At 43.3% G+C, this 22,006-nt stretch overlaps 1 protein-coding gene across 1 annotated transcript in view; it reads right to left on the reverse strand.

The window, feature by feature from the left end:
• Positions 1-432: 432 nt before the first annotated feature.
• LOC143960420 (poly(3-hydroxybutyrate) depolymerase-like) overlaps positions 433-22,006 on the reverse strand; it is a 36,918-nt gene continuing 15,344 nt past the window's right edge. Inside the window, exons 6-11 of the mRNA XM_077469011.1 lie at positions 21,273-21,305; positions 17,405-17,513; positions 17,064-17,106; positions 12,420-12,545; positions 11,585-11,610; positions 433-806 (exon numbers count right to left, since the gene is read on the reverse strand). Of these exons, the coding sequence (XP_077325137.1) occupies positions 739-806; positions 11,585-11,610; positions 12,420-12,545; positions 17,064-17,106; positions 17,405-17,513; positions 21,273-21,305 (405 nt within the window). The 3' untranslated portion in view covers positions 433-738. The remainder of the gene's footprint in view (positions 807-11,584; positions 11,611-12,419; positions 12,546-17,063; positions 17,107-17,404; positions 17,514-21,272; positions 21,306-22,006) is intronic.

A 22,006-nucleotide genomic window follows, 5' to 3' on the forward strand; every position in this document is an offset into this window, starting at 1 on the left:
GAAACAAGACACAATGACACATGACAAACACTACTCATGATAGGGAAGGACATTAGATGGATCAAACTTCGGCCAGGCCGTGCAATTTTGATCCATCTATGGTCATCTTTGCTCTTCAGACTGCTCCTGGCAGTGGGTGGTCCTCTGGCGATGCTTAGATCGGCACTGATATGTGTCATTGCATTCTTCTACACTACTCAGGAGCGGTCCCAAGATGCCCTGCATTCACAGTACTAATTTTTCTACATAAACAACACTGGCCATCATTCAACTTGGAAATCTGAGGCCATCTTGTGAGGAAAAGAAATACTGCAGGAAACAGCTCTACATCTAGGAGTTGGCCAGCGGGTTTAGTGTTGGCTTGGTGCCCTACTGGGCAAGATAACCATTCTAACATGTATGATTTCAGGAAAAGCAATAACATAACCCCCAACAGTTTGACCCTTTATTCAGTAAGTAAAACCTTACAGAATGTCCATGTGCAACATACAAAATTATTTTTTTATGATGAATAATTAGGTGCTGGGTTATCATTTATGATAAAGTCAGGGTTTTGTTCTTCAAAGCTTCCTACTCCGCCCAAAACCAAAATGTCTCTCCAGTAATGAATGATAGTAAAAGATATAACTGGGGGGATGGTTTAGTATTCCTTAATGTTTTTAATATGAACATTACATTTTGTAATTTTGTTTCGCTGATCCACCACTCCACCATTTCACTAATGCCGCTGTAAAGACTTTAATACTGTCCGAAAGTCCTCAACATCATTCTTTCAACGCCGGTCATCTGGTAGCCATTTTTGTTAGCTGAAAAATTTGAACAGGGTTAGTATCACTGGAGAGTTACATTTTGTACATTTGCTATGTTTCTTGGTGCAACAGTTAAAGCAGTTAGGTTATTTGGCAGGAAACTTGTTTTTTTTTAAATCAGATCATTTTTATTGAGAACAAAAGTAAAATTTTCTGTTTACAACAAACAAATGCATCACATAACTGAGAGGACACAGATTTATCCATTATTATGGCCAACCCGCTACATAATGCATGCGTTCACACTGTTCAAAAGGCACGAGTTCATGCAAAACAAAGAAGTACTGTCTAGAAAAGGTACATCTGAACCTATAATCCTTGAATTACTTAATATTGTGTGTGCCGTCATTATATCCTAACCCCCAGCTCTGCTCCCAGTCCTTAGCAGGGCCATCAAGCAGGGCAGGGTTGCCACGTACCCCTAAGCAGCGGGGAGTGGTTCACAGTATTCGTATATATTAACAGTTGGGTAAAACAAAACAATAAATTCAACCACTGCAGATCTAGATACCATCACAGTAAGGCCCCTTTCACACTGGGGTGGTTTTCAGACGTTACAGTGCTAAAAATAGCGCCTTTGTAGCGCCTGAAAAAAACCGGCCCCTTTCACTCCAGTGTGAAAGCCGGAGGGCTTTCACACTGGAGCGGTGCGCTGGCAGGACAGTGAAAAAAGTCCTGCTAGCCGCATCTTTGGAGCGGTGAAGGAGCGGTGTATTCACCGCTCCTAAACCGCTCCTACCCATTGAAATCAATGGGACAGCGCGGCAATACCGCTGGCAAAGTGCCGCTGCAGCGGCGCTTTGCGGGCGGTTTTAACCCTTTTTCGGCTGCTAGCGGGGGTTAAAACCACCCCGCTAGCGCCCGCAGACCGCCGCTAAAACGACGGTAAAGCGCCGCTAAAAATAGCGGCACTTTACCGCCGACGCCCGCACCGCCCCAGTGTGAAAGGGGCCTAAGTATATTCCTCCAGTTTAAATTGTACAAGGAGCACTACCATACCATTCCCCCTGGCCACATACCCCATCTGTCTTTCTAGCAATTTCTATAGCTAAGCAGACGATGTTGTCCTGCCACCGAGAATTTTATTTTGGACCAGGCATAAGGGGGCTAAACCAGGTACCTCTAGCCAAGCATCCCAGATGTTTTCAAACTTCATTGGGTTACCTCAATGTTTGTATGTCAGTTGCTCCCTTATAAGAGAGTCATTTAAGGCAGAAATCCATTCCATATGTGTAGGGGGTGATACCAAGAGCCAATTTCCCGCAATTTTTCTAGCTACAAATAATTCCCTGAGAATGGTTATACTGGTAGGGGGTGTATACGTTTCCTCATCTAACCAGCCAAGTAGGCAGAGTCTAGGGTCTACTTCAAGCTTCAGGTTCTATATTCTATTAATAGTACTTATCACTGTGGACCAATATCTTTGCAATTTTGGGCATTTTCATAGCATGTGTATAAGTGTACCATTTTCCACCAGACAGCAAGGACAAAATGGGTCATCCTTTCTATGCCATTTGTGCAATTTCTTGGGTGTATGGAAAGTGCGGTGTATAATAAACAATGGGGTACATTTTTGAGATGAGGAGAGTGACACTCTAAGTACATTATCAAGTATGGTGGCCCATTCCTCATCTGAAAGATGTCCTACTGTATATCATCCCCCAGCCAGCTCTGCAGTTCAGTGACATAGCGTTTGATACTTGACATAGGAGGGAACCTTTCGGGCTGTTGATGTAACTAGTTGTGTAAGTATGGTGGGTCTAGTTAGTACCCATGTAGAGATTGTAGATTGTGCTGATATAGGGTACCTAAGTTGCAAGTATTGGAAAAATAGGATATTTGGCAAATTGAATTCCAGCCAAAGCGACAGGAAGTCTCACAAGAGGCCTCCTTGGTACAACTGTGGAATATACACAACACCATTCCTAGATCAAGCTGAGAAACCCTGGAAATTACTTAGTTCTAGGTAGTTCCTATTGTTGTAAATGCACAACCAGTTAGTATATCTTGCATATTGGAGATGCTGTTTGGCTTTACACCATACTCTGTGCATGAGAGCCAGGGTGGGCTAAGATGTGAATGCTCCCAGCTCCCCTGCTTCTATACATTCCACAAGGTCATCACTGGATAGCTGTGTGCATATAATATTCCTCTGATCCTATAATATAGCCAGCCCATTAAGTGCTGCATTTGAGCTGCTATGAAACAATAAAATTTGGAACTGCCAGCCCACCCGAGTCCTTTGTTTCCTGCAGCGTTTCCAACTTAATACGTGGAACCTGGATAGGGATCCAGATGGGTGCATTGTGAAGCGCATACAAGAGTTGTGGAATCCAAAATAATTTTATCAAGTAACAGCGGCCTACTATTGAGAGGGGTAATTTAATCCAGCTAGCTGTTTTTTCCTGAAATTTTTGAATCAACGAGCTTATATTGAGTGTGATATAGGGTTAGGATGTATAATTATGCCCAGGTACTTGAAGATATCTACCACCTCAATCTGTTCTGCTATCCGGGGTAAGGGCGCCACAAGAGGATCTAAGGGCAATAACGTAGATTTGTCCCAGTTTATTTGGAACCCAGAGAAGGTTCTAAATGAATTAGTTCCATAAGGTTTATCAGAGAGGCAGACGTGTCGCCCACAAAAAGGAGCACATTGTCTGCGTATAGTGCCAATTTGTCTTCTAGCTTACCTCATTTAAACCCACATATTTCCATGTTTCCCTTAATGGCTGCCGCCAGGGGCTCCATGGCCAGCGCAAATAGCAGAGGGGACAAGGGACAACCCTGTCTTGTACCCCTTTGCAGATCAAAGGGTGGATGGAGACAAGGGGGCTGATTTACAAAGCATTTGCACCATGAGTTGCGGCGCATGCTGACGGGCAACGGCCTTTTTCGTATTCGCAAAGCATTTGCACCTGTAACACAGCGCAATTCCCCATTTATTATGAGTATGCCAGCGCACGGGCAGCTGCGATCTGTGCGCTGCTATAGACCTGGCGCACGGCATCTTCAATTCAGAATTCAAAGAAGCTGGAAGTGCCAATATTATGGGGGTGATGTGGGTGATGTGAGGAAGTATAGATATGACTGTCCAAGTAACAAATATGCCCAAAATAGAACGGAAAGTTAACTTTCTCTGAGCAAGCCTGCTGCGCCTGCAAATACACTCGGAACTGCGCTAGGTCAATTTATGCACTGCACATGCACAAGCGGCATTTGCGCTCCTTCAAGTGTTCTGGTTCCCTGCGGCGGCAAAATCTTAGTAAAGGTCAAGCCGCGTAGGTTCATTTGCATAAGTTGAACAGGTGCACCTCTCGGGGGCAATCTGATGGGCACATTTAATGTAAGGTTCACTCTGATGGGCACAACAAAATTTGCAGATCAGATGTTAAGGGGCACACTGATGGGCATATTTAATGTTAAGAGGGCACTGTGATGGGCATATTTAATGTTAAGGGGCACTCTGATGGGCATATTTAATGTTAAGGGGCACGCTGATGGGCATATTTAATAAGGGGCACGCTGATGGGCATATTTAATGAGGGGCATGCGGATGGGCATATTTTTTCCCCAACCACGTGCCCCTTAACATAAAATGTCCTCTTCAGCGTACACCCTTAACATAAAATGTGCCCATCAGCGGGCCCCTTAACATTAAATATGCCCATCAGAGTGCCCCTTATTTAATGTTAAGGGGCACACTGATGGGCACATATTTTTTAAAGGGGCCCGCTGATAGGCACATATTATGTTAAGGGGGCACTGTGATGGGGACACCTGATGTATAGGGGCACTCTGATAAGAACACCTGATGTAAGGTGGCACTGTGATGGGGGCACCTGATGTAAAGAGGCACTCTGATGGGGGCTCCTAATGTAAAGAGGCACTCTGATGGGGGCACCTGATGTAAAGAGGCACTCTGATGGGGGCACCTAATGTAAAGAGGCACTCTGATGGGGGCACCTAATGTAAAGAGGCACTCTGATGGGGGCACCTGATGTAAAGAGGCACTCTGATGGGAGCACCTGATGTTAAGAGGCACTCTGATGGGAGCACCTGATGTAAAGAGGCACTCTGATGGGGCACCTGATGTAAAGGGGCACACTGATGAGGGCACCTGATGTAAAGGAGCACTCTGATGGGCACACCTGATGTGATGGAGACACCTGATGTAAAGGCACTCTGATGGGGACAAATAATGCAAGGGGGGCACACTGATGGGAGACACTGATGGTGGCAACTTATTTATGGTGGTATTCTGATGGGGGCACCCAATGTAATGAATTACTGTGGTTGGGGCACCGAATGTAAGGGGGAACTCTATTGGGGGCATTTACATTTACAGGGTATTACCAGATTGTGTGGAGGAAACAGTAAGTAGAGCGCCAGAGAGTGTGGCTTGTGCCAAAAAAGGAAAGTTAACACATAAAATTTTTCATGGCACAGACTTGTGATTCGGACCTCGGCCAAAATTTTTTTTTAGTTACCGGACCTCCTTGAATTTTAATTCACTACCCCTGATGTATAGTATGGTAAAGTTTTTGTGCATCTATCCACTGCCTCTCATGGTCTGGGGTAGGAGCTTGCAGGTATTTTACTTCAGCCCTATCTACAGACATACTGGCATCCTTGGCCCATTGTCTACTCTTGGTCTTAATTGTAGCAATCTCTTTAATGCACATCCCTCAAATGAAAGCCTTTATCGTATCCAGGGCTCAAGTCCTGTGGGAACACATGGGAACGGAGTTCCTGTACTTTTTTCATAACAGGAACTCAGTTCCCGTTAGCAGCTGTGTCCTGCAAGACTTTGAAGTATGCAAGCTGTGTGGTAGGTGCTACACCAGCAGCCGCTGATACAGCTCGCAATAGTAAGTGCCGCACACTTGACCATTCGGGCTTTGCCAGTAGGGGGCCCATGACAGTTTCCGCTTCGATCTACCTGTCAGTCACAGCTAGCTGACGGGTAGATCAGGTCTAGGTCTAGCTGATGGGTAGATCAGCTATTCTGCTCACAGGACATGCAGGGAGAGAGGTGAGCTGATGGAGGAACATCAATTTGGGGTGGTAAGCTGAGCACAATACCTGGCAAAGTTTAATGCCAGGAGGGAAGTTTATGTGGAAATATGTGAAGGGTTGGAATAACAGCGAGTGTGTGTTAGAGCCTTGCAGAATTTGCAGCCCCCCAAGCTAACATACATCTCCTAAGCAGGAACACATCACTATCTCCCCAAGCATTCTGTCCAGATAATGTGCAGTTCATTTATGACCTTTCTGTTTAACCCTGTGTTATCCAAACTCTGTTCAATGAAAAGTGTAAACTCACCACATAAACATTCTATATACAAAATAAAATTCCCCAATAAAAATCAGAACATGATGTTCACATTTGCATGGAAGCACAATTGAATGAGTGCTGATTATTTAGAGAATTACCATATTTATGTTTATTGAGGATTGTTTTTTTATGTACTAACAGTTAAGCTTCATACACACAATACAAAAATTGGATGAAAAATACCACATTTGAAGCGTTCGTGCATATGAGCGTATAATTTTTTATTTTTTTTGGTGGAGGAGTGGATCTTGGGTGGGATTTCCCACACTTTTTTCCCCAGGACTTGACCCCCGATCGTATCCCATATGAACCTGCATATGTTTAGTGTCAGGATGAAGTCAGAATGTGTTCAGCTTCCAATGGTAGTCTAATCTTATGGAAATTTAAACTGAGTTGCACTGGGGAGTGGTCAGATAGGCCTCTGGCCAGATATGTCACCACAGAGTCATAACAGTGAGTCATAGCATTCCCCATTGAAAAATCTATACGTGATAGTGTAGAGTGGTTCAATGAATGGCAGGAGAACTGGGCCTTGAGAGGGAACTTACATCTCTATAGATCCATTACCCAAGTTCAGTTATATATTTGGCCAAAGCAGTAATTGTTCTGGGGCCCTGCAGGCAGTATTTGTTGTGTATTTGTTGTGTATATCAAGTGAGGTATCCAGTGCACTGTTAAAGTCACCCAAAGCATACACTGGGAGCTGAGGATGCCTAGCCAGAAACCTAGACAAACATTGTAGTACTACCAGCACTGCCATCATTGGGGTACAGCCCATACACCTGTAAGGGGCCTGAGCATCTGGACGGGCCCGGCCAGGTGGAAGAAGGCAAGGATGGGTGTAGGGGAGCTCTGTGGCTGCGCTGGCTTTTGGAGTGAATGTGCGTCGGCAGCTGTATCACTGAGCTTGCATTAGGCTCTTTGCTGCCACCTCTGGCAAATTCCTGCATGTGCACTTATCGTGTGTGCACAAGAGCTGGGACCAGGAACATCACCTTACAAGTAAGGGCTGTTCTACAAGTGAAGGGGGGGTGTACAATGGGTACATGTGTCTGTGTACATGTGTGTGATCAATGGGTACGTGTGTGTGTGTCTGTGTTCAATGGGTACATGTCTCTGTGTACATGTGTTTGTGTACATGTGTGTGTATGTCTCTGTGTACATGTGTGTGTATGTGTCTGTGTACATGTATGTGTATGTCTCTGTGAACATGTCTATGTGTACATGTCTCTGTGTACATGTGTCTGTGTTCATGTGTACATGTATGTGTACATGTCCCTGTGTACATGTGTGTGTATGTGTCTGTGTGCATGTCTATGTGTACATGTGTGTGTACATGTCTCTGTGTACATGTGTGTGTATGTGTCTGTGTACAAGTGTGTGTGTGTGTGTGTCTGTGTACATGTGTTTGTGTATGTGTCTGTGTACATGTGTCTGTGTACATGTGTGTGTACATGCGTTTGTGAGAGTGTACAAGTGTGAGGGGGGGCTGTGAGCGTACAGGTGTGAGGGGGCTGAGAGAATTCAGCTGCTGGATCTGGATGTCTCTTTTTGGCAGATATAATTTCCTACTGTTAAACCTTGAAAGCACTAATGACTTATAATACATTGTGCATTTTCATATATGACATTGTATGAGTGTTAAAATAAAAGTGTGTGCCCTGTAGGACTTGGTGGGATAGCTAGTGGGTGGATTCGGTGGGATGGCCAGTGGGTGGGCCCTCGGAAATGTTGATGGTCAGGCCTGGGGGGCCCAGGCCTCAAGCTATCTAAGGGGCCTTACAATTTCTGATGCCTGCCCTGAGTACTACCAATGTAAAAGGTGGGGGCACATATACACTAGCAATTACACAAGCATGAAATTCCCGCGTACCCATCAGAAAAAGGAATCTGCCCTCAGAGTCTATTTGGGCGTCAAGTTTAGTGAATGAGTTAGTCCTGGAAAATAATATACTAACCCCCTAGATTATCTAGAGTGCACAGAATGATACTGTACAGGATATTTCTACATATGCAATAGACTGGTAGTTTCACCAGTGAGATGAGTCTCCTGTAAGCAAATCACAGCAGGAGCCTGGAGTGAGAGAAAAATAAATACTGCAGTCCTCTTTTTAGGATTGTGCAAGCCTGTGCACTGGTCCAAATCATTTGGTGGAGGAGGGATTATGTGTGGGGTTAATTTTCAGGGGTTGAGCTTGGCCCCTTAGTTCCAGTGAAAAGAATTCTTAAGGCGTCAGCATACCAAGTGTGACGGAACGTCCCCCACACTCCGCTTGAGTGCTTCCGTCAGTATACCGCTTCCTAAGTCCTGGAACACAAGTCCAATGGATCTGACTATAGGAACCCCCAAGAACTAGACAACACCGGTCTTGAAGTGCACCAGGAATAGCCTTTTATTTGAGATGTCCCACAAATATATACAGTAGGATGACTAAAACCTAACCTAATTAGCATGAGCTAATTATCTAATCATTGACCCAGACTAGTTGTCTGAGAGATATGACTTTTCAGGGTAAGACTTTGTCTCCTAGCTCACTGATTGACTATTCAATACACATTACCATAAACATATACACAGGGTTAATTATCACAAACAACAATGTGTGGAATACTCTTACAAGTCAGACTAGACTCATTCACACAACAGACAGGTGGCTGGAGTTGATGACATTAGCATCTAACAGTTTGTGCTCCAACAGTATGATTCAGTCACTATTGCTAATATGGCAAATACCTATCCAGAGTCTGTGTGTCTTGGGGGGGGGGGGGGGTGACACAGACCTGAATCCAAGTAACACCACCTCAGGGGTCCCCAGGCATACAGCTTACAAAGAGCACCATTCCCCCAAATGCCAGGGCCCATAATCGGTGGGCAAGAGGCTCGCGTTCAGTCCCCTCAAAAATCCTTGGTCCCGGCTAGGTCTGTCACACCAAGACATTTTGGACAATTTCATGCTCCTAAATTTGTGGGAATAGTTTTGGGATCCTGTTCAAACATGACTGTGCACAAACAAGGTCCATAAAGACATGGATGAGTGAGTTTGGGGTGGAGGAACTTGACTGGCCTGCACACAGTCCCTACCTCAACTCGATAGAACACCTTTGGGATGAATTAGAGCGAAGACTGTGATCCAGGCCTTCTCATCCAACATCACTGCCTGGCATCACAACTGCGCTTCTGGAAGAATGGTTAAACATTCCCATAGACACACTCCTAAACCTTGTGGACAGCCTTCCCAGAGGAGTTGAAGCTGTTATAGCTGCAGGGTGGGCCAACTCAATATTGAACCCTAGAAACTAAGACTATAGATTATCTGCAGATTTTCTATGGTCAGATGTAAAAAGTGGAACAGATTCCTCCATCTACACTGAACTGTGTGGATGAAAGAATCTCCCACTGGCCCAAGTTTATATATCTTGCTAGTCAGCCCCGCTGGCTTTCACAATACCTGAATATTCTGATTGGCTGCAGGCATTGTTTAGGTGGAGAGCCAGCGGGGCCGACTAGCAAGATACTGAAGCTTGGCCCAGTGGGAGATTCCTCCATCCACACAGTTTAGCATACATGGAGAAATCTGTTGCACTTTTTCCATCTAACCATAGAAAATCTGCAGATAATCTATAGTTGTATGGCCAGCTTAAGACTGCCATTAAAGTTCATGTGGGTGTAAAGGCAGGTGTGCCAATACTTTTGGTAATATAGTGTATATGATGCAGCCTTTTACTACTATTAACACAGAATGGAGTCATCCTATAACATAGTTTATTACCTGATGAACTTTCTAATAGATCAGTTATTTATACATTTCCTTTAATAGACCAAGATTTCCAGGAAAATGTGACAGTTACAAGAGTTGGGACAAACCAAATAACTCTGACAAGGGTGCCCAATGGTCAGAGCTTATTATGTACTGCAGGTTTAATCTTTTTCTAAACTAAAAAAACCTGTTGCTGTAACTGCTTAAAAAGTGTTAGCTGGAGCTTTAATATGTTATTGTTCACTTACAGTCCATGTACAAAGACCTGTCCATCTAAGGGCACTTTCACACTGGCAGCTCCTGGGTGTCGGCGGTAAAGCAGCGCTATTTTTAGACGCGCTTTACTATTGTTTTTGGGGCCGCTAGCAGAGCGATTTAAACCCCCACTAAAGGCCGAAAAAGGTTTAAAAACGCCATTGCATCAGTGATTTGCTGGCGCTTCGGCGCTGCCCATTGATTTTTGAGCACCGCTCTTACAGCGCCTTGAAGATACTGCTTGCAGGACAGGACTCAGGCTTTCACACTGGAGTGAGAGGAGAGGCGATTTGCAGGTGCTTTGCAGGTGCTATTTTCAGCGCCATAGCGCCTGTAAAGTGCCCCAGTGTGAAAGCAGCCTAAGCCCTTGTACACACGGTCGGAGAATCCGTCGGAATGTGTCCTATCGGACCGTGTCGTCGGATAATCCGACTGTGTGTGGTATGCATCGGACTGATTCCGTCGGAATATCCGTCGGACCCGACATGTTGGAAATATTTCCCGACCAACTGGGCCGGTCGGACATACTCCGATCATGTGTAGAGAATTTTGATCGGACCAAGTGCCACGCATGCTCAGATCAAATTCCTACATCAAAGCTATTGGCTACTAGCCTGAATGTAGTCCCATCGTAACGAAATTACGTCATCACGTTCTAAAAGATCGGATTTTTCGCCAACTTTGTCCGACCGTGTGTATGCAACAGTTTCGGACAAGATCTGACGGACAAAATCCGACGGATTTGGTTGTGGAAATCTCCGACCGTGTGTACAGGGGCAAAGACTACCTGGTCCACAGGATAGCAACACTGCTTGGTTATTTCACTGCAGAGCAAACAGCATTGTCACCCTGTGGAAGTGGAAAAAAAACAGATCTATTGGAACGATCAACTGCTAATAAAAAATGTTACCAGGATGCAAAAAAAACTTGCCATTGACAGCCAGGCTGCATCATATATGCCATTTTTGAAATTGCCTAGAGTAACACTTTAACAGGTGCGGTTCATGATTAACATACCAAAGTTAAACATTACTTATTGGACACAAGGGATACTTCAAGAGTACCAGCACAATTAATTCTGTGATAAGGTCATAAGGGGTGTGGTTTACAGCCTATCAGCCAATTTAATTGAATTTGGGGGTGGCCTGGGTGGACGAAGTCATAATAGTTTTAATGCTGATCTGCTGTAAAGTGCGTTCTGAGTTACTTTTGACTTACTGACATGGCATAGGCATGAGAATCAGGACTTCACTCTGACCCAACTTACTGTATAATTGGTCTAGATCAGTGAGCCAGAAAGCATTGCAGTCACAGACAGCCAAGCAACTAGCATTTTCAGCCAGGGAAGGCAATGGCATCCCCTATAGTTCTCTAAATAAACACTTCCTTAATTTGTGTAAATGTAAAAAACATAAATATCTCACCATAGTATATGCTGCTGAATCCCCACCTGTCCAAGAAACAGAAACATATTCATTAGATCAGCCTTTCTCAACATTTTCAGCACAGAGGAACCCTTAAAATAACTTTCTGGTCTAGGGGAACCCATGCTAAACTATATCTACAACTCATGATACATTAGTGTGATGGTCAGTGGAAAGAATGGTCCTTACACTTGTGGACATTTAGAAGAATTAGCTCCTTACAGATAGCTAAAAAGATCAATGGTGTCTATGGTAACTTATCTGAAAGGCAGAAATTACTCATTGCTCAAGCAACCCCTAGCAATCTCTGGAGGAACCCTAGGGCTCCACGGAACCCCCGTTGAGAAACTCTACATTCGATCCTGCATAATATTTGTCATTATTTCATAATACAAAGATTTCTTTCTTTCTTTCTTCTGTTAAAGTGTATATATAGTCAAAAAAAGTCTTCATTTCGGATAGAGTAGAGAAGGGTTGAAACCCACTCAATTTATATTTGCTGTGTGTGTCCCCTTGGGGAGATTTCTCTTCACTTTCTGCCCCAGAGACACCACGGGAAGAAAGAAACGGCCTCACCAAAATAAGGACATATCTGGAACAAGTGTCCCTAAAAGACGTTTTACCCTCATGTCTGTAAGATTTTGGATTCTTCATTACTTTCTGTCCCACTAACAGTGGTCACCAAATCTGACAGGGGTTCTAATCCTTCCCTACTCCATCCAAAAACTAAAAAGAAAACTTTCAGCTATACTTACACTTTAAGAATGTGATATACAGTCATCTTCAGTTTGTTACATTTCTTTTACAAAGCGGAATATATTATCAGTAACATTACCAGTCCCAGCATCCATTTGGGTTAGACATGTTAGATTTGGCTTGAGGATAGAGGATGATGAGATTGTTCAGATCTGCGACCTGGTTGTATCCGGTGTTTCTGGCGTACTTATCACCAAGTTTTTCCCTAAAAATAAAATGCATGGTTGAAAATAAAACCCTAGAAGGACATATAAACCATAATTAATAAATTGACAGTTGACAATTTTTTAATGAAATACTTGTTTTCACTTCGTTACTTCTCAGTGCTGCTATTTTCCTGCAGCTTCTTTGCAGCTACCTCATGTCTACTCTATGTTCACTCCAGCAATTGCTGCGTGTTTTTTTTGTTTTTCAAGGCAGGTTTCCCGATGGTGACAAAATTAGACTATGACTATGTCTGTGTGTTGATTAGTTATTGACCTGGTTCGCACTTATGCGTTTTTTTTTAATGCATTTTGCCTTTTGCAGAAACCCACTACGGTCCATTTAACATGGTTTCCTATAGGACACAATCACATCTATGCGTTTTTCATCTGCTGCATTTTTGGAAAGGGTGTGGGACTTTTTTTTAATGCAACATGGTGTGCTTTTGGCTCAATAGACTTCAATGGACATGCTGTGGAAAAACACACGTAGTGCATTTTTATGCATTTTTAATGTGTTTTGTATTTTTTAATTTGCCTAACAACAAACATCTCCCCTTAAAAAAATAAAAAACATCAAAAAACGCATGAAAAATGTGTCAAAATGCATGTGCAAAACTATAAAATGCACCACAAAAAACACTGCAGATCAAAAGCAAACTATATAGATGTCAACTGAGCCTTAATCCCCACTGGAAGCTCGCGTGACAGGGAGATAACTCAGGAGTGCAATTAGGAGACAGGAACAGAGCGTTGTCACCCTATAACAGGAAGTCAAAACTAGTACCGTTATGGCTGGATCTCCAGGTATTATTTAAGATAAATCTGTCGATTGTAGTGATTGGGGATGGAGGTAAATTGATGGAGAAAGTTAGGGTAGATTTAGATGTGCCAAAAGCTGCACATTAGAAGAAAACCCGGTGGGTAGAAAGTGAAAACAATCTCAACCATGGCTCTGTTCAGGCCAGACATCTTCAACGCATTTTGCCCTAATGGGACTTAATCATGGGGATTAAACTCAGGGTGGCAAAATGCGATGGAGGTGTGGCCTGGACAGAGCTCAGGCTGAGGCTGTTTTCACTTTCCACACACAGGTTTTTGTTGTAATGTGAGGCTTTTGGGACTTTTCTTTCATTGCTTTGATATCCACATAGCTGGGACAAGCTCTGTCCCTGCTTGCAATCTTAGCAACTAACAGCATTCTTAGTTTTGACATAGAATCATAGACATAGATGGGTGTTTGAATTTCCCTTGCCTTTGAAGCCACTCCAGAGGCTACTGACAGTTGATGCAATGCAAAGACTCCTCACTGCCTGTTTTAACCCCATTTTTGCTGACAATCACACCACAACCTTGTGCATTTCATGCAAATGTGGGCCGATTGCGGCGCTTACCCATTTACTTGCATGTGTAGCATTCGGCGGGTTTGCCACCCGCTCATTGCTACACGTGGGGTTAACTTAACCCCAGTTCCGGAGCATCACAGTCGTGGCATGCAAACATCCCCCTCCTCTGTCTATTGCAGCTTAAGGGGGAGTTTGGTGGGCAGCAAAATCGCATCTCAACCACACAACCACAAGTCTAAGTGAGGCCTAAAGGTTCAGTTGTCAAGTAGAGGCAGGATAGGCCTCCCAAAAGTTGCATGTTTTCAGGAAGTTTTTAAAGGTGGACAGAGTAAAAAAAAGCTGAAAAAAAGAGTTCTAGAGAATGGGAGAAGCTATGGAGAAGAGCTGGAGATGAGCAGTGGAGGAGGGGATGAGGGCGCTAGAGAGCAAGAGGAATAAGGAGGAGCAAAGAGGATGGTTTATGTTATTGAAATGCAATTAGCGGACATTGCTATGCCTCATGGGAATTGTAGTTCTGCAACAGCTGGAGATCTGCTAATTGCATATCCCTGGTTTAGGTGATATTTTGGGATGGGGTTGATGTATCTTGGGGCAGAGTTGTAGATGGCTTTGTAGATTATTGTTAGTATTTTGACTTTTATTTGTTGGGTGAGCGGAAACCAGTGGAGGGATTAGCCAAAGGCTGGTGCTGAGCTGAGCTGAGTGTTTGTAAGGTGGATGGGTCTGTCAGCACATTCATAAAATACTAAGGAGGGAGTAGCCTGTGCAGAGCTAGGCCAATGAGGAGGGAGTTGAAATAATCAAAGTAAGACATAACAAAGAAAGTGAATAGATACTGTATCTTAATGGTGTCATTGGTCAAGAAGGGTGCATTTTGGAAATGTTACAGAGGTGAAGGCAACACAATTTAGAAAGTGGTAGGGTTTGGGACTGAAAGAACAGATCAGAATCCAGGATTATATTCATCACTTAGCATGAGGTTAGGGACTGATAGTTGCGTTGTTGATCTTGATGGAAAAGTCAAGGGAGGGGGCATGGGGGGGAGGAAATATTATGAGCTCAGCATTAGAAAAGTTTAGTATTATGAAGTGGTGTGACATTTATAACGATATGAATGTTATTAAATTGGTGATGCATAAGGAGACTGAGAGGTGATGAGTAGAGAGATAGATTTGGATGTCATCAGATTAGAGGTGGCATTGGAAGCCATGGAAAAATGGCAATTAACCAAGGAGGAGGTGTAGATAGAATATACAAGAGCCTTGGGGGACACCTACAGAAAAATGAAGAGGCAAGAGTTGTAGGTGACAATGAAGGAGAGCTTAGATATCTAGGAGAACCAGGAAAGGGCAAATAAGTAATCTTGGAGGCCAAGAGACTGGAGGTTTTTTGAGTAAGAGGGGGTGGTAAACTGTCTCAAAGGCAAACTGTCTCAAAGGCAGTATGGGTATGATGATTAAGATTGGAAATCTTCTGAGTGATGAATGAGTTAGTATGTGAAGTCTGTGAGGGAAAAAGCAGAGGGTTAAAGGAATAAAAAAAGCCACAGTAACAACTCTTAAGCCTCGTACACAAGATCGGATTTTCTGACGGGAAACATGTGATGACAGGCTGTTGGCGGAAAATACGTCCGTTTGTACGCTCCATCAAACAATTGTTGTTGAATTTTCCATGGACAAATGTTGGATGGCAGGTTTTAAAATTTTCCGTGTACAAATGTCTGTTGTCGAATTTTTCTATCGTGTGTATACAAGTCTGTTAGACAAAAGTGAAAAGTACAAACACGCATGCTCAGAAGCAAGGACAAGCCAGAAGTGGTCTGTCTCGTGGCAAACTATGAAATCTCGAAATGCAGCGCACATTCTCTTTTTCTTTAATGGGATAATAATGAAGCTGCATTTCTGGTGATGCTGATGGAGTTATTGCAAACAAATTTTCAAAGGCTTATCAAGAATAATATTATTATGCAAAAATTATAAAAAAGTTAAACACATAGCCAAGTATTATTCTACACAATGTTTTTATTGTGCATTAAAAAAAGAAAACAAATAAAATTAGACATGCTATCGACCAATAGAACTTAACCAAAAAGTGCATTCTGTGCATCCAAAAATATAGAAAATATAACAAATCAAATCATTATTATTCAACCAAAAAATAAAATAAAAGCCCCATGCATGTGTCCTGCTTCTTAATATAGTGGGTCAACAAAGCCAAGAGTTGGTGAAAGCAGGGGTCTGTCATCTGGAGATAATTCCAAAAATCATCTGGATTATTCTCCTGGAGTTCTCGCAGCAAAGGCATATGACATAATTGGTCACGATTAAAGTGGGGTGCCCTTAAAAAAAAAAAAATGTAAAAGTCAGCAGCTACAAATACTGCAGCTGCTGACTATTAATAATCGGACACTTACCTGTCCCAGGGTCCAGCGATGAGGGGAAACGAAGCCCCCCCTCGTTCCCCACTCCGTTCACAGCGCTGTCATTCGTACTGTGGGCACCCAGCTGTGGCTTCACAGCCGAGCACCCACTGCACATGCGCGAGCGGCGCAGGGCACCGTGATACGCCGCACAGTCATCTGGGACACATGTGGTGTGAGGGGAAGTGATGTCACCAGCTCGGGCAAGGAAGAAGGCAGACTACGAGGGACCCACTTTATTTTTTGGTGGCACCACCACTTTAATAAAGCAACCAATTTTTGGTCCAAGAACTCCTCCTCCTCCTGTTCCTGGACTGGACTTGGGTCAAAGCAATAACTTTAAGGCCAATAATAAATAACACTTTATCTCCTCCGATTCCGCAAAATGTCTGGTTGACGAATGGCCGTTCAGAAATTAACTAAAAAGCACGAAATGAAAAGCGCGTAATGAAAAGCGCGTAATGAAAAGCATGAATCAACACTTACCAGACTTCTACTAACACAAAATTAGCAGAAGGAGCCCAAAGGATGGCGCTAAAGAGCTGAAAAACCACGTAGTACATCACTACGTTCGTGTTTGTTGGCCGACAATTCCTTGCCGTTTGTATGCAAGACAAAATCCAAGCACACTCCTTCAGACAAAAGTCAGTGGTTTTGTCTGTGGAAAATCCGATTGTGTGTAGGAGGCTTTAGAAAAGTAAAGCTAGCCATACACAGATGAAATTACTATGGTTTCCTTCTAAATAATGCCTTACCTTGCCTGAAGACAGCCGTGGAAAACAATGTGCAGTCTGCATTCTAAAATAAATATAACAAAGGTGTGAACAGGTTATAAAGATATACTGCACAGTCTAAAAAAATGCATTAGACTTTTTCACTTTCATGAATTTATTGCCTAGCCAAACTTGCCACTTAACTAGCTGGCATTCATGGTTTGGTATATAACAGATAATCTTTTTCCTAGGACCATATCCAGTCATCATATGGCCTTCTGAAATATCTGAGTGGTAGTGCTCTTTTGCACAAGCTCCACTACTTTTTGACATGTACTTTTTTTTTTTTTACTTTTGGCTGACAGATTAAAGTATTTACTTACGTGCTCCACTCTTGCAGGAAGCAGGAACATATATATAACCAGCGGTGTCCATGCCATAGGTAGAAGGAGCAGCCAGTTTAAAATATTCCTTCTGGTCAAACAGGATCAGCTGAAAGAGACACAGGAGATGAGCGAACACTATAGTGAAAACAATAAAGGAGGGTATTTATTAAAGGCCAGACAGCCTGATTGGCTTCTTGTTCTGTTTCTCCCTCTCCCAGTCTGATCATTGCTGTAGACTGATCAAATGCAGGGACTTACTGTACACTGCTTACATAAAAAATATATATGTAATGATGTATGAGTCAGTACAGAGCTGCATTCATTTGTGTATTTTATATATGCCAGAAGTTTAGCTGTAAAACAAAACTCCAAACAAACATTTACATTTTAGATCTCCGGTTTTTATTGCTGTCTGTGCCCTAATTTCTGTTCCAGAGGTCACCAAGACAGGATATTGATATACTGGGGACACATACAACAATAGGGATACTTCTATATATACTGTAAATCAGTGCTGGCCCGCCCATAAGGGGAGCAGAGCCGTCGCCCCCTAATCCATGCCCCCAGCCTCTAATCTACATTGTTTTGTTTGTTTGCTGCCCCCCTTAAAAAAAATGGAACACCAGCTGCCACTGCTATACATGTCTTCACACAAGAGTCACACTACTTTCATCTAATAGTCACACAATTTTCTAATTGGATTGAATTTGCAGAGTGCATGAATCCTAGGTAAAATCCTGGGTTTTATTTAATATCGGTGTCCCTATTGGGACATTCACGCACTTCCTGTTCCTGTAAAACTGGTCACTGGGACAGAAAGTCAGCAATAAAGGCTGAACACAAAGAAATAATCAAACCCTCAACAAAGGTTCTAATCCTTCCCCACTCTAAAGAGCATTTGCTGGTAATCTTTCACATAAACTGAGAAATTCAGCTTTTTTTTTTTGCTTTGTTTAGTGTGTAGATTGCAATGTATTAGAACAGATTTTTAGGTAATCTTAGAACATTTGAAGCTGGTAATATTCTCAACTTTCAGCTTCTCACTATAGTTAGTTTTGTTTACAGTATGATAAGAGTTTTAAATATAGCCGGTGAGGGAATCGCCTGGGGAGAGGACGCAAGACATGAGGGAGCTTGTTGTAGTTTAATAACTCTAATAGTATAGATTCTAATCATACAGTTTAGAACAAAATTCTGTGAAATTTATTTTATACAACTGGTTGACTTGGATAATGTTTGGGAAGGATTAAATCCTTTATCCAATTTTACTGATTTCATTGGTAATATTTCTGTAATGTCTCAGACGGGGAGTCTCCAAACTTTCTAAACAAAGAGCCAGTTTAGCACCCATCAGACATCTGTGGGGCCAGGCTGTGACCAGTGGGAGTAGATAATGCCTCAGGCTTAGCGGTGATTGGAAATAAAAAGAATTACACAGTAACCCTGTGGTTAGGAATAGTGCCCCAACATTGGTATAAGTGGGAGGAATCTCGCCCCCATTGTTGGTGTCAGTGGGGAGAATAGTGCCCTATTGTTGGTGTAAGTGGTGGGAGGAATAGTGCCCTGAAATTGGGGTTAGTGGAAGGAAAAGTGTCCCATTGTTGGTGTCAGTGGGAGGATTAGTGCACCACTGTTGGTGTCAGTGGGAAACATAGTGCCCCATCATTGGTGTCAGTGGAAGGAATGACCCCCTCATTGTTGGTGTCAGTGGGAAGAATAGTGCCCCATCATTAGTGTTGGAGGGAGAAATAGTGGCCCATCTTTAGTGTTAGTGGAAGGAATAGTACTCCATCAATGGTGTCAGAAGAATTATTTATGCTCCATATTTGGTGTTAGTGGGAGGAATAATCTCATATATACAAATAACCTCATTTTTATTGTCAGAGAGAGGAATAGTACCTTGTATTGGGTGGGGGGGGGGGGGGGGGTGAGAGTTAAATTTCACTTTGCAAATACCCAATCACTAACAAGGAAAATAAAAAAAACAAAAAGCATTTTTACTTACATATCATGATGGAGGTCAGCAGCTTCCCCTCATTCGCAAAGCTCTAGGGAAAATTCTCTTGCTAAGTGTAACTTCCCATACAATTTGAACAGCCTCTTTGCCTTAAGTAAATTAACCCAATGACTCAATGAGTTTAAGGCTGGACGTAGATGGATTTTTTTTTTTTTTCAGCCATGGACTGAATGAAAAAAAAAATGGATTCCCTCATCCACACAATTTAGATGGATAGAGAAATCTACTTGCTAAGACATTGTATTGTGACAGCAGGAACTCTCCTTTTCTCTGAGAATTTTTTTCCAACAAGCCCGTTCAACAGCAGTCAATCTAACTGTTAGGACCTGGGCTTGAACCTGGGACCTCTGGTGTGTCTGGCAGTGACTCTGCTTGCTGAGCCACCTGGAATGCTGGACAGCTCCTTGGACAGCTCCTTGGACAATTCCTTTAGTGATCTTGTCTTGAATCTTGTTTGCCTTGAACCTTGAACCCTTTGCTCCTCCCATGAACTTCCTGATATAAGCCATGTCTCTGCACTTCCTCCTTGCCAGAATATAGTGCCTGTACCAGCCAATATCTTGCTTCTATCTCTCCTGCTGCCGACCGTATCCTCGCTACCTTTCGTTACCGACATTTGGCTTGCTCCTGGACTACGCTTCTGCTGAATCCCAACCTGCAACTATTGGTTACCGACTTTTGGCTTGTTTCTCAACTACGCTTCTGCTTGATCTCTACCTGCTATATCTGCTACCAGACCCCCGGCTTGCTCACCTCCTGGTGGGGCTATCCTGAGGACCGCGACCTGGCACTAACACGCAGCCAAGCCCATCTCCACCTTTGGGAGCTCTGGTGAATACCGGTTAGTGCTTAGACCCCGCACCTCAGGTGAACCCGTGCCATCAGCCAGGGTGACCTGTGTGAATATCTGCTCTGCTGCTATAGCTATTGGTCTCTGAGCCTGACTCCAGATCGTGACACTAACGTTCCACTGCTGTGAAATGGGAGCAGCCACACATCAACTGAAATTTGTATGATCCCTGCTGAACCAGCCAAATTTTGATTCCCCCTATGGTCAGCTTAATCTTTCTGCATTTTACCCAAAAATCTTTTTTTCTAAATATTTTGAATGTTCTGTCCCAACTTTACATTGTCTTACGAGGGCACCTCAGGCCAGCTAGATTGTGTAAAATTGAGGTGTGAGACAACCTATTGTGTACTAGATGCTCTAGGGACCATGGTGACTTGATCCATCTCCTCTGGAGATGTCCAAGACTGCACCTTTATTGGGCGGGGGTGGTTGATACTATTAATAGAGCATTTCAGGTTACAGTCCCTGTTGACCCCAGGCCTTGTATACTGGGTATTCTGAATGATATTCCTATTGAGCAAACCTAAATACCTACAAAAAACCTAAATAGACTGTTGCCAGGGCTTTGTTCCAGGCCTAGTAAACTTATCCTTAGGCACTGGAAGGCAGTTGATCCTCCTACGCTCAAAGAGTGGATTAGTCAAATGGGGGATACTTTACGTCTGGAGAAGGGGATGCCCGCATAAATTGAATGACATGGGACTCATGGTTGAATACTCCAGGACTCTCCCCAGTAGAGGTGTTGGATAGACTGTTAATGTAAGGTGACTGCTTTTATTGAATCTTTAAGTGGACTCTGGGTCAAAATAAATTTATTGATCTGGACTTGGGGTAAGAGGAGTAGGATGGGCATTAGAGGCGGGATGTAGCGGTTTCCTGCTGACATTTGGAAATGTTTATGCTTGCTGTATATTTTCTGTGTACTAAGTTTCTCAATAAACTTCTTTTTGATTAAAAAAAATCTTTTGAATGGCATTCAACTTTAATAGTCCTTTTACCTCTCCAGTAAGAGCTGCTCCAGGGGTTGGTTTCTGCAAGTAAAAGAGAAGTGTAAATCAGTTATATTTAAAGAAGATCTTCTACAACACAAAAGCCATTGGTGGCTAAATATATTTTCTGTTTATTAAAGGTTTTAGGTTTGAGCACAATGCACATGTGCTGACTTTTGCGCAATCTACATGTAGCGCCAGCTTCTGAAGATCACATGCTATGTTTTTGAAATTTAATGTTACACCTAAACTGCAGTTTGGTTCGGGTATAATTATTCCAAATTTTGACCTCAGCATGAGTCTGACTGGACTATAGGGTGTTCAGACTGGCCATAGGGGGCACTGTCTCTTCTGGCAGGCATGGAAACACAGTCTGGTTGGGTGCTTTAAGGTTACTTTCTCTCGGAGCCAGCCCAGTGGGAGTGTCACTCTTGCTGTGCTTTCTGGGAGAGGGTACTTAAAATGCGGATGTCACGTGGTTCGGGGTTCCAGACCAGCCGCCAGGAAGACTATGGCCTGGGGTGCGGATCCACCTGACTTTGAGTCTCGGGCTGGCTAGCCTGAGGCAAGGAAACTAAGGAAAGGATTCGGAGGTGGTCCGGTGCTGTCTCCAGTTGTGGAGTGGCCCAGCAACTTCGTAGCTATCCAGGGGAGGACTCTTCAGAAGAAGGCCACACATGGGTTGGCTTCTTAGCAAGAGCCTGGTGAGGCTGAGTGACCTAAGTGAATCCAATTTCGTGAGG

The sequence above is a fragment of the Lithobates pipiens genome, unplaced genomic scaffold, assembly GCF_037356315.1.
Source record: "Lithobates pipiens isolate NorthernLeopardFrog02 unplaced genomic scaffold, aLitPip1_a1.2 Scaffold_8, whole genome shotgun sequence".
Lineage (NCBI taxonomy): Eukaryota > Metazoa > Chordata > Amphibia > Anura > Ranidae > Lithobates > Lithobates pipiens.